The 13164-nt window shown below is 35.2% G+C and overlaps 1 protein-coding gene across 3 annotated transcripts in view; it reads right to left on the bottom strand.

Moving 5' to 3' along the window:
- Positions 1 to 13164, bottom strand: part of sema5a (sema domain, seven thrombospondin repeats (type 1 and type 1-like), transmembrane domain (TM) and short cytoplasmic domain, (semaphorin) 5A) — a 126072-nt gene that overhangs the window by 88131 nt on the left and 24777 nt on the right. For 2 of the 3 annotated variants that reach the window (XR_006158531.1, XM_042752484.1), the window contains exon 2: positions 5185 to 5412. Coding sequence is in view for 2 of the 3 variants with exons in the window: in XM_042752484.1 (XP_042608418.1) it covers positions 5185 to 5341 (157 nt within the window). In the remaining variant the exon portion in view is untranslated. Of the gene's footprint in view, positions 1 to 5184; positions 5416 to 13164 lie in introns of all 3 variants that reach the window. The other variant, XM_042752485.1, reaches the window with a different exon arrangement.

Genomic DNA, 13164 nt, shown 5'->3' with positions numbered 1-13164 from the left:
AGATTTTTTTACTCCATGTGGTACTTGGCGTTTATAACTGTTAGTGAAATTAACTGGCAAATTCTCAGTGAAAATTGTTTCCACACCACATTTTTTTCAGTGTAATTAATGGATTATTGTTAATTCATGTGCCTTTACATTAAAGCAAATTTATACAGCTTTAAATGTTAAAGGGACAGTTCACCCAAAACAAACAAAACAAACAACAACAAAAAATGTCATTAATTACTTCGTTCATATTCGGAGCACAAATTAAGATATTTTGATGAAATCCAAGAGCTTTCTGACCCTCCATAGACAGCAACGGTACTACCCCCAATAAGGCCCAATAAGGTAGTAAAGACATCATTAAAATAGTCCATGTGACATCAGTGGTTCAACCTTAATTTTATGAAGCTGTAAGGGAAACAGGTCAATTTAGCTCAAAGGGAATCATTTATGATTTTATAGGGAATTTGGACAGAATCACTGTTTTATGGCTGATCACAGAGTCAGCGATTCATTGAACCAGCCATATAACCAATTCTGCAATGGATATTAATATCTAAAGTATAGTGAAAACACTATTTATTAGCACAGTAACAAGACTGCCAAATTAAGACATTAACTTGTAAGCACAAAACACAAGATACTTCTTTTTTCAATATGAATGCAACTTTACTGGATAAATCTAAGACATATAAACTAATCTAGCACATGAACACATGCATTCACACATACAAGTTGCGGAAAGAGAGAAAATGAGGAAAGAATGAGTTTAAGAGAATGAAAATGTGAAATCCCAAGTTTATAGCAATATGTGCATTTGCATAGACCTGAACAACCATCAGTCACTTAATTAACCCTCGCATTGAGTTCCTCAATGAGGTTTAAATTTATATTAAAGGGGTCATATGATGCGATTTTAGGTTTTCCTTTCTCTTTGAAGTGTTACAAGCTGTTCGTGAATAGATAAGATCCCTAAAGTTGCAAAGACTAAAGTCTCAAACCCAAAAATATATTCTTTATAAAAGTTAAGACTCGTCCACGCCCTCCTAAAACGCTTCGTTCCAACACACCCCCACAAGTCTACGTCATAATGTAGAAAGATTTGCATTATGCTGCCCAAATGTTCATGCAGAGAAAGAAGGCGTAACTTTATTGTTGCTGCCACGCCGCTGCCATGTTGTGAAGATGCTGTGTGTTTTCGTTGCAAAAGCAAAAATACTTTGTTTGGCCTTCCAAAAGAGGACACGAATAGAAATCAGTGGTTAAGTTGTATTTACAACACTGTTCCAGAACAGTTCAACCCAAATATTCAGATGTGTGCAGCGCATTTTATGGAGAACTGTTTCCTTAACCTGGGAGAGTAGACTACAATGCTGGCTGTTCTGACTCACAGCCTGTAAGCCAGTTCCATTGCTGTCTATGGAGGGTCAGAAAGCTCTAGGATTTCATTAAAAAATTCTGCATTTGTGCGCCCAAGATAAATGAAGGTCTTACAGGTTTGGAACAACATGAGGGTGAGTAAATAATGACATATTTTTCATTTTTAGGTGAACTATTCCTTTTAAATGCTAAATGTATTGACATATATAAAAAATAACATTACGGAAGATTAATAAATGCTGTAAAATATTGTTCATTATGATTTTATGTGAGCTACTGCATTAACTAATGCTAATGTATAAAACCGTATTAAAAAACGTTACCAAGAACTTCAACAATACACACAAACACAATGAAAACTACATACTAAACCATCAACAGCAACATTAATGATCTAGAAACTGTACACTTAAGAAACTTAGGAAAATAAGATTTATATAACATAAAACAAACAAAATAAAAAGTCTTGTGTCGGGTTTGTTTTTCCACCAAGCCATGCAATGCAGGAAGAGCTCTGACAAGCCCATACAGACAACACTCCTACCGATCATAAGATATGTACTGTACCTGTGGGGAACCATCTGCTTCTTAAACCTGTCATTGACAACAAAAGAAAAACCTTGTTTTCCCAGAAAGACGAAAAAAAAAAAAAAAAAAAACTCTCTGAAGTCTAAACAAAATGCAAACCTGACTCACTATGAGTGTGCAACATCTGTCCAGAACACAAACTGGCACTTACGAGCAGAGCACAACGGCTCCATGGCGCAGATATTAACATTTCTTTACAGTCAACCAGTGTGTCTTTATACAGAGATCTAACAGTGTGGCTCTGCTGGAGTTCTTGCATGGCTGAGGGGACGTATATTTATCTTCTTTATAGTTTGCACAGAGGAAAGCCGACTGTCCGTGATGTCCTTCCCACTTTTTGCTCCCTAACGGACAAGGATTATGCGGTCCATGGAGAAACGTGTCCCCACAGCACTCTGGAAAAGAGAGCAGAGGTGTTCCATTTAGGAAAACACAGTCTCTTGCTCCCAGTGTCTGTCTTTTTGTCTGGATCGAGACACGCAGCTCTGTGACTCAACCCTTTTTACTGATTTTTTCAAAGAGGCTGCTAGGAACATTCACCACTATAAATGCAGACTGCAGGCTTGATTCAAAAAGGCAAATTTAAGGAGAGAGCAAAATGTCTCTCTCAGCCTTCAATTCACTATAAATTGGCTTACTGGGTGGCCTGACAAAGTCTGAAAGGTTTAGATTAAAAAAACAAAAAAACAAACAGCCCATCAATCACTCTTCTCTATATAGCCTTTGTCAAGATAAGCAGAGCACCACCTGTGTGTTCGACTATAATTACAGGGGAAACTATTTCACAAAGCATGAAATTTCAGAGAAACAGAAGGTGTTTATTAAATCAGCATGCAAGTGGCATTAATTTAAGGTGTGAAAAGCTTCAGTAATCAATGCCTTTTTTATCTATTATATCAATGTTGAATATCTGAGAAGATATTTGATAATTGGACATCTATCTAACTTACATTTGCATTTATTTAAGTAGCAGACACTTTTATCCAAAGCGACTTACAAATGGAGAACATTGCAAGCAATTTATCATGAGAGAACGTACACAGTGCCATGTTTTAAATTATAAAGGATTAGTACAAGCTACCTGCAGATCAGAAATGAAACGCAGATAAGTAAGCAAAAAAATAATTTTTGAATTTGTACAGAATAAATACAATGTTTAATAATATCTATTAAAATTCACTTAACACATTTAAATTAATTTTATGTTTAATTAATTTTAAATAAGAATGTTTAAATATATATATTTATTTATTATTTTAATGAACAAAAAACATTTTAATATACAAATTTGCAGACATATATAGAGTCATTTTGCAGCTGTAACTAAATATAATGTATTTACCACTAAATATACAAATTTGCAGACATATATAGAGTCATTTTGCAGCTGTAACTAAATATAATGTATTTATAATATTTATTTAGATGAAAAACTGCACAGGGCCATAAAGAGCATGTACAGAGTTCAATGGCTTATGTTTAGGAAACGTAGTGGAGCAGGGCCATCAGCAAGTTCACACAGAAAGAGTGGAGCAGATTCAGCAAACAAAACCAGAAAACACCTGTAGTGGAGCAGTTCAGCAAACACATAAGAGAAAACCAGCGAAAAGCCAGTGCCTGCAGATCCCAGCGCTCTCTGAATAAATGTTTTTACTGAAGATGGTTTTGCAGCAGGGCGGCTGCTAAATGTGTAGACTGGGGCTCGTTCAGTGATCTGAAAGCTTTGATTCAAAAGCTCAGTCAAACAGGGAGAAACGAGATTATTTGAGCAACCATAAGAATTGCATTTTCAAAACGGTGCCAATGGACCGTAATGGGCTTGGAATGAAGAGTGTGTGTGTGACAGACCTCCCTGTCCCTGCTGGGCATAAACGCCATTACCACTGCACTCACTGTGCATATTTAATGAATGAGGTGCTAATTAAAAGGTTTGTGCTCCTGCATTTGTGTCTGTGAGACGGGTGTTAGACACTGAAATTCACACTCATTTCTGTAACACAGATGGTGAACTGCCATACGGACACGTCTTAAAAATCAATCGGTTAATTAGCTACTAGTCTATGTTACTACTCACTAGGTTGTGCTTACAGACGGCATGGTTCTCCAAGAGTTCACTTACAGTCAAAACACTGACCTTGCCTTTCCACTCCATTAGCCCCAATAGACCCCCTTTGGCTTTGACATTCAGCTCTACAATTACTTACTGAAATCCGCCTGCTGAATTTACATTGATTATAATACATGTTCTCCAGGCAAGGGAGTCCTGTAATTTAAGCTGGGGGAAGGTGACTGAGTTTGTCAGTGCTATTAGGTCTCTATGATTAAGCCCATAACACACTATTAAAAAAAAATGCATTTAGTGCTGTAGTCAGTCAGAAAGCATAGCTCAAGGACAATTTAAAAACACATTACCAAGTATTTAAAAAATGTATGTATGAAAATGTAACCAAAGAAAACTGTATGAAAGGGAAAGCAAATATATAAACTTATATTTTCCTGAGTAAATTAACATATTTTTATACATTCTATGTATTACTTTTCAATACATTTCAATGTATTTTTAAATTACATATACATAAAGTGTTTTATATAAATATATATATAAACATTTGAAAAACATTTGATATATATATATATAGAAAATTAAAGATTATAGACTTGCAATAAATATATATTATATATATATAAAAAAGTAGGTTTATAGACTTAATAATAAAGTATATTTTAGGTATTATAAGTCATATGTTTCCACAGGTTCAAATCTAAACTTCAGGAATCCGGTTGTTAACACACCATACGTTACTTTTTCTGGGTCCATATTTATCAAATCCCTAAGCAAATAACATGCAGTGCTATTATACACTCTACGTGTGCTGTAGCATTACTGAAAAATCCTAACCTTGTTTGGCCAATTCATCTTTTCTAAATCATTAAAATACTAGTGTCTGGGATGCTGTGAGTCTGGAGACTGTTGTGTACACTGTGAGTTTTTATAAGCTTAGCTTAAAGGTGTGCTATGAATGAAAAGCGCTCATGAACAGCTGTAGAGAGTAGAGTTTCTAGTACTCTTAAATGGAGCAATTGCCGGAAACAGTATTCGATATGTCATAAATTAGCAAGCGATACTAATAGTGGTGCTTATCTCAGCAAGCACCATTAATTAACATGCGAAATGAAGTCCAGAACTCTTCTGTAATGTGCTGTGGTGTGTGGGATACAAATGCTGACCTGTGTGAGAGATGAGTGGGTGTTCAGCTCTATGGCAGGGGGACTCCGGGGCCCGTGTGGCCCCCCGGCAGGGCACTCCTCTGGGCAACAGCAGCAGCAGGCTGTGCAGAAGGACGAGGCAGCGGGCCAGGGGCGTTCCCTCCACGGGGGGAGCCATGGGGGTCCACGGGACTCTGCTCAGTACTGCTGGGGCAGGAGCATAGGGCGCTGGGCATCTGCCACGGAAATCTGCTGAGAAAATGAGAGAATGATTGAACGAGCGCGATAAGGTTTGATTGATTTCATTGGTTAAACTTTATAATAACTTTTATAACCTTTATTAATAAGTCATTAAAAAAAAAAACCTTATGTAACAGATCATTACTTAAAGATAGGACCTGATGATAATGACTGGCTGATCGTACTGTATATTATCCCACTTTTTACACAGGAAATATATACATGGAGATTCATACAATTTTAAAAACATTACATAAATATTAATGAGTTAAACATTTTATTATGTGAGAAGAAAGCATCAAGAAGCCATCACATCACAATAATTTTATACAGTTTAGTGGTCATTATGTAAAAATATGCTGCAAAATATGAGGATTGACTGATCAGAATCTATTACAAAATAATTGAACAAATAATGCAGTGTTACCAAATAATGTGGAATACAGTGTTTTTTTTTTGCTACTGAAAATTTCGTGGAAACCTTGATTTTTTTTTTTTTTTTTTTTTTGAGGATTCTCTGATGAATATAAAGTTCAACAACAGCAACAATTTATTTGAAATAAAACAGAAATTATTTATACCATCATACTGTAAATGTCTTTAATGTGACTTTTGATCAATTAAATGCATCCTTGCTGAATAATAGTGTTCATTTCTATCTTTTTTATTATTTTAACAAAACTTATCCCAAACATTTGAACGGTAATGTATCAGTTTCCATTCCACACGAATAAACTAAATTTTAAAATATTTAAATAGAAAACAGTTATTTTTAATTTGTAATAATATTTCAAAATATTACTGTGTTACTGCACTTTTTAACAAATAAATGGAGCCTTGATGAACATAAGAGGTATCTTTCAAAAACATTCTCCTCCTATTCCGCTGGCTCCACGATGGACCATAGGGCCTCAATAACAGTTTTTCAGCGGACTCGATTTTGGGCATTAATCTTAATTAATGAAAACTTTAAACTGCTTTATATTTTTATTTATTGAGAATAACATGACAGAGTAAAAGAGCATCAGGCAGAGAGTGCAGCTGTTGAGGCCGTCACATTCATCTTCCCAACCTCCTGCACTCACATCTTTGACCTCTGACCCCACTTCCACGAATCAGCACAGGGAGCTGCACTCTAGCTCCTCTAAAGAGCCATAGACTATCAGAGAACATACTGCAGAGCATACACACTCCACAGGGGCCCCTCACACTGCTCACATACAGCCAGAAAAACTCCATCTAGTTTTGCACTCCTGAGAAACTTACAGTGTTATAGATTGCTTTCAGACTCGGCTGAAGAACAACAGCTCTGGCAGAGGTCTGATATTCGCCAATAAAGCACATTCTATAAATAGTGCTTTCTTTCTTTCTTTCTTTCTTTCTTTCTTTCTTTCTTTCTTTCTTTCTTTCTTTCTTTCTTTCTTTCTTTCTTTCTTTCTTTCTTTCACTTAACTACTTAAAGGGATAGTTCACCTAAAAATGAAAATTCTGTCATTAATTACTCATTATGTTGTTTCAAACCCATAAGACCTTTATTCATCTTCAGAACACAAATTAAGATATTTTCAATGAAAACTGAGAGCTTTCTGAACCTGAATGAAGTCCAAAAAAAAAAAAAAAAAAAAAAAAAAAAAAAATTCCCCTAAATTACACTTAACTGAAATAAAATATAATTTGTCCCTTCAGGTACTCTCACTCCAAAAAAAAAAAACAAAAAAAAAAGGAAGCTCTTGCTCTTTAAAACCCACTGCGGGTCTCCTGCATGGATTTTGCAGCACGACTAGCACTTGTGCCGCAATGCTTGTCAATCAAAAATCACTCCATCATCCTTCCTTTCCTTGGGATAACCTCTCTACACTACGACAGTACAGATGAAATTGAGTCAGTCTGCACGAAGGGCAATACAGAACTCGATTACGCCAAAGTTGCTCTCATCAGCAGGGACCACAGGGACTCAGTAACTGACACACTGCAGATCTGAATGGCCTGTTGATGGGTCTGGAGACCCATGTCTGTAGCGCATGGAAACAGGGCTTTACATCTTGTCTTGTTGAACGCACACACAGTTTCTGTAAGTAGATGCTGGACAGAGTGGAGCCATCGCTTTCTAGTGTTTTTTTTCTTACAGTCAATTCCCATTTGATATTCAATTACAGTATTATCAAGCACACACACTAATAAACAACATATCAAATGGCAAAATACAGTAAATAAGGAATTCAATTTTGTTCTTTGTCTGAATGTTAGTTTTTTACAGTCTAAACACTTGCACAACATTAAAATCATCATTTCTTTTTAATGTTACCACTGCTTTTGTATTGTAGCTCAGTACAGGGTTTAAACACTTTAATGTTGATGAATAACTTGACTGTGAAAAGTGCAAACATCCATTAAAGGTGTTTTTTGTGAGCTCATTTGCTTGGAAGTCTCAAATCAGATACAGACAGTGCTGGGTTGAAACTGATGTAATCTGCAATATGTAATCTGATTCCAAAAATGATGTACTTGTAATTATATTTTATTACATTTTAAAATACTTGTAATCAGACTACAGTAAATTTTTTGTTGATTACATCTCATTCACACAATAGTAATAAATTATTATTTTTATTAATTCAATTGAAATCACAAAACCCAGTTTGGAAAATCTTGATGTATAGTTCTTGTTGTTAATAACAACAAATGGAATATATTTTCTTTGTCTTTCTATTGTTATATCAATATGGTACAAGATTGTTATTTAAATCAATGTGATAAACAAGTTAGGTCAAAAGTAACCAAATGTAGTCTGATTATATTACATTTAAAATGTAATGGATTATACTAACTACAATTTTTGTCATTTTTGGAATCAGTAACGGATTACAATTTGCAAGTAATCTACCCAGCTCGGAATACAGATACAATACATGCCCTTGCACATTGAGTTATGGTGCTCCTATGGACACTACGAGTTCGAATCCAGCTCACAACATTGCCTGATTCCTTATCCGTAAATTCCTGCTCTTTCTCTACTTTATTCGTAATAAAAGGTAAAAAAAAGGTACCTACAAACTTAACCAATTACCACCGAGACAACATAATGGCTGGTTGTTGGGTGTCATAAACAGACAGTGCACAAGCGCCAAATTTCCTTTAATCATAGCTGCAAATGACAACATGACATATTCCTGCTGTGGTCCAGTGTCTGTCACGCAGGAAATAACAATGTATGTTGACAGTAATGAAACACTTCAGCAGCACTACCGGTTACGTTCTCTATCACACATACACACTGCGGTCTGAGTGGCTTCCTGCTCAAACTGTCCTCCTCTAACACAAGAAGTAATGGGAGAGCACCATGGTCAATATGATCTAATTATTCCTATAGAAACACCGGATCCTCTACATATTACAGTCGCTCACATTCAGAGCTGAATCACAGGAATATCTTCAGCAATAAAATTAAATATGGTTATATCTTGAACCAAATGCAGGGAGGAATAAAAGAGAGAGTTCACCCAAATAATGAAAGCTCTATTCTCATTTACCTACCCTCGCATCCTTTTTCACGGAGCACAGAAGGTACATTTTTAAATAATGTACTAGTTTAAGGACTGGAGCTTTTAAGCTTCACAAAGGATGTAGAAATGTAAAAGTGGTCCATTTGACTCGTGCACTACATTCCAGTTCTTCTGAAAGCCATATGATACAGTAGCTTTGATATGATAATAGATGGAAATCTTTTTCTCTTTTTCAGATTCAGATGGAATCAGTGAGTGCATTCGAAAAAATCATTTTTGAGAAATGGATCACTGATAAGATCTGATTTAGAAAAATGATTTGTTCATGACATTACTATGTTATGGCTTTAAAATACATATACACTACCGTTCAAAAATTTGATATCAGTAAGATTTTATTTTTAAAGAATTAATACTTTTGTCCAGCAAAGATCCATTACATTGAAATAAGTCGCAGAAATATTTATAATGTCACAAAAATGCTGTTCCTTAGAACGTTCTATTTATCAAAAAATCTTGAAAAAATGTCTCATGGTTTCTGCAAAAATATTATGCAGGTCAACTGTTTTCAATATTGACAATAATAATATGATAATAAAATGATTTTTTGACAGTAAATCAGTATATTAGAATGATTTCTGAATAATCATGTGACATTAAAGACTGGAGTAATGATGCTGAAAATTCAGCTTTGCCATCGCAGGAATAAATTACATTTTAAAATCTACTAAAATAGAAAATAGTCCTTTTAAATTGTAATATTTCACAATATTACTGTATTTATAATCAAAGTAACTTCTTATAAACATATACAAATATTTTGAACGGTAGGCTAAGTATATGCAAAACCACAAAATGAATTAAAAACAATCTTAATCCTAAATTCTTTTTCAACTATTCAAAAGCATGGAAACACCGTAAAAATGGGAATAGTTCAGAACTTGATGCATTCAACTATTGTCTCTCAACTAGCTACCGTCTTAATTGCAAGTAACTTGTGTTGTGTCAATTTGAATTTGCTCCTTTACCAAATGCAAAATAACTACCAACAATGACAAAACAACAACAAAAGTTAAAAAAGTCAGCAAACAGTGAAAAGTAATCTTACATATTTTTTACACTATAACAATAACCATATCATTTATTTATGCAGCAATGCATAAGCCTGCTATTGGCCTAACATGGGTTTTTATTGTAGTTTCAAGCAATTCACACTTCTTAGTGTGATTCAAAAATCCTGTGAAGTGAAAAAATATGTAGTTGCTTTTTTTTAACAGCAGTGAACAAGTCATGCTGGTTTAGAAGAACATGAAGACGAGTAAATGATGACATTTTTCATTATTTCAGTGAACTATCCTTTTAAGCAAGAATGAATGGCTGTAACTGAAAAGAAAAACTAAAAGCCTAGATTTCAAACTAGCTTGAAGGCCAACCAAAAAAAAAAAAAAAACTATAGATTTAAAAGATAAAAAACACCCCGGGTGTCAGTAAATTCATTCAATAGACTCCGTACACGCAAGGTCACTGACTAACACAGCTATCATTCATTGCCACGGGTGAGAGCTCCTAATTATACACTTTAAATGAACATACAGTGCGGCAGAACTAAGTATGTGGTCTTTTCTACACATCCATGTTGTGTTCTTCTCCATGTTTGCACACATGGCTCTTAACTCTGTGGAGTTCAAACCCACTTGTGGAAGAAGACACACACATCGCACCATCCTGAGGATGTATCTTCTCATTACAGAGCAGACAAAACACATATGCTGTAAAAAAACAGACTTTACCCAGGGAAAAACCAATAATGGGACGAGACGGGAAATAGAGGTTTCCTACACTATGGATCGACAGCAAGGAAACACAAACCGGCACAGACAACTTTTATTTCCTCTGTAGATCAATTTCAATCTCTCGTCTCCGTCTTTCACCCTGCCATACCTGACATCTCCACTAAAATGGATATTTTTTACCAACACCCCTGAGGCAACTGGATTGAGGAGGCATTAGCAACATCTGGTCCAGAAAAAGGGATAGCGCAGGTCGTCTGGTTCAGGTTGCCTCCGGGCGGCAATACACACAAAGCATAAATAAAGGGGCATTTTCATATGAGCTCTCATGGATTGAATAAGGCTCAGTCGTGCTGTCTGAATTAGCCCTCTCCATCTGGAGAAATATCCTAATTGGCCAACCCCGGTTAGAACTGACATCAGTGCAAGGGTTGCCTAAGTGATGGGAATTGTACATTCATGAGCTGTGACACCCAGACAGGTGATTTGACGAGTTATTCTCAGCTGGTGATTGTGAACACGCTCACTCACGTGGTCAGACTTTTGGTTTTTAGCATACTGGTCTACTTTTCAGCTTTTTAGATTATTAAATTGAATATTTGGATATTTAGAGGGTAAGTGGGTAACTATTTAAAGCTACTAACCAGCATTTTAACGCACTGTATATGTGAAGCAAAGGGGAATGTTTAGATATACTAGTGTTATCCTGCTTATTTGCTACTAAGAGCCGTGAAGTGTTTCCAAGGCTCTCAAAATATATTTTAAATATATTTTGAAAATTTAGAGAAATAACTTTTATAGAAGTGCATAAGTGTTTAACAAAGATAAGTAAAACCCATCTGGTAAAGATGTGTCTGAAATGGATTACTTTATATTCAGGAAGACATCAATACTTACTTTAAATCACATAATAAATGAGAGAAAATATATTTATCAGACTTATTATTCAACAATCACACTGATACTTTTTAATGGCATATTAAAAATTATATTTAAAAATCATAAATAAAACCAACCGAAAAGAAGACTTAACAGTGAACAAATTGAAGTCTCCTTGTATTATTTGTTATTATACTAATAAATAACAGGATATTAAAATGTCGAATTAAAGTGATTTCGGGTTAAAATGATGGAAACAGTCGCCTGTGAAACACAATAAAAATTAAATTAAATTAAATCTGACTTATAGAGTTATACTGTTGTCTTTATATTTTAAGCTTTTTTTTGAAAAAATCTTTATTTTACATGAAGGTTGTAATAAAGAACAATAAATCATTTTATTATTAATTATACAATGCAGGAAATCTATAATTTAAATGGAATAGACTTAGCCCCTGGCCTCCTACATATAAAAATTTGGCTTGTCATTTAATTTTGATGCAGTTGTATCTACATTCAATTTGATCCAAATACAGAGTTAAGAGACAAATAATTTTGTCATAGCATAGATCTTTATAAAGATACAAATAATGGCTTTGCTCCACAGCAAGCCATTTTGTTATTATAAAAATACTAAAAAAAAAAAAAAAAACGCCCAACCAAAATCTTTGTGATTTTCTCTTGGAATCTATAAGTGACAAAGAGGAAATCAGAGGCAAACATGAAAATTAAAAAAAAAAACCTTCAAAGTGATAGCTGGTTGAGCAAATATCTATCACATCAGTTTCCCAGGTGTAGCGTGTGCATACCGGTCGGTAAACATTTACTGTTTTTCAATGCGAGAATGGAATTTTCCGCTAGCAATCTCTTTATCCTCTCCTGATATTTTTCTCAGCCAAACAGAACCATTTCCATCTCAAATCTAGTACTGCTTTTGGGTCCAGTGAGCTCTCATTCTGTTAAACCAACAGCGTTTTAACAGATTGCACATCTGAGCACACAACATCTGTCAACTATCGGACAACAGCCAACCGCTTATCTTAAAATCTTAAGCGCTGATCTGTTTAAGTCCATATTACGCATAAAAAAAGAGGAAGAAAATATGTAACACACACACAAAAACCTCTCTTTTCTCCCACATGTTCACAGCCAACAACTGGGCGAAATTGATGGAGGGCTTGGTTGGAACTGGATTTGACTTGTTGGGGGGTAGGCAGCCACAATTGAAGGCTAGTTACGAAAACAATACTACTTAAAGACTGACATATTGAGGGTTATGTTCAGTGCAATAGCTTTGGAGCTGTTAAAGAGTAGTTTTGGGCTGGCTGGCCACATACAAAGTCAGATTTAAATCTGGGACAGCATACCCAGCAATTTTAGCTCGTCACACCCTGACTCTCCCAAGGTATCCAGCCTTTATTTTTAACTGTCTGTTTCTCTACACGGCCTCTGATGGAACTGGTGCTGACTATACTTGAATATATAACAGACAAAGCTTTTTTGACGCTGAAAGCAAGCCGTAGCTCTGTAGTTATGTGGCTCTCTTTAAGAGTAACGGCCCCTGAGCCAGCCCGTAATCACAAGGTCAT

The sequence above is a fragment of the Cyprinus carpio genome, chromosome B24, assembly GCF_018340385.1.
Source record: "Cyprinus carpio isolate SPL01 chromosome B24, ASM1834038v1, whole genome shotgun sequence".
Taxonomy (NCBI): Eukaryota; Metazoa; Chordata; class Actinopteri; order Cypriniformes; family Cyprinidae; genus Cyprinus; species Cyprinus carpio.
This window is presented reverse-complemented; position numbering and strand designations above follow the sequence as displayed.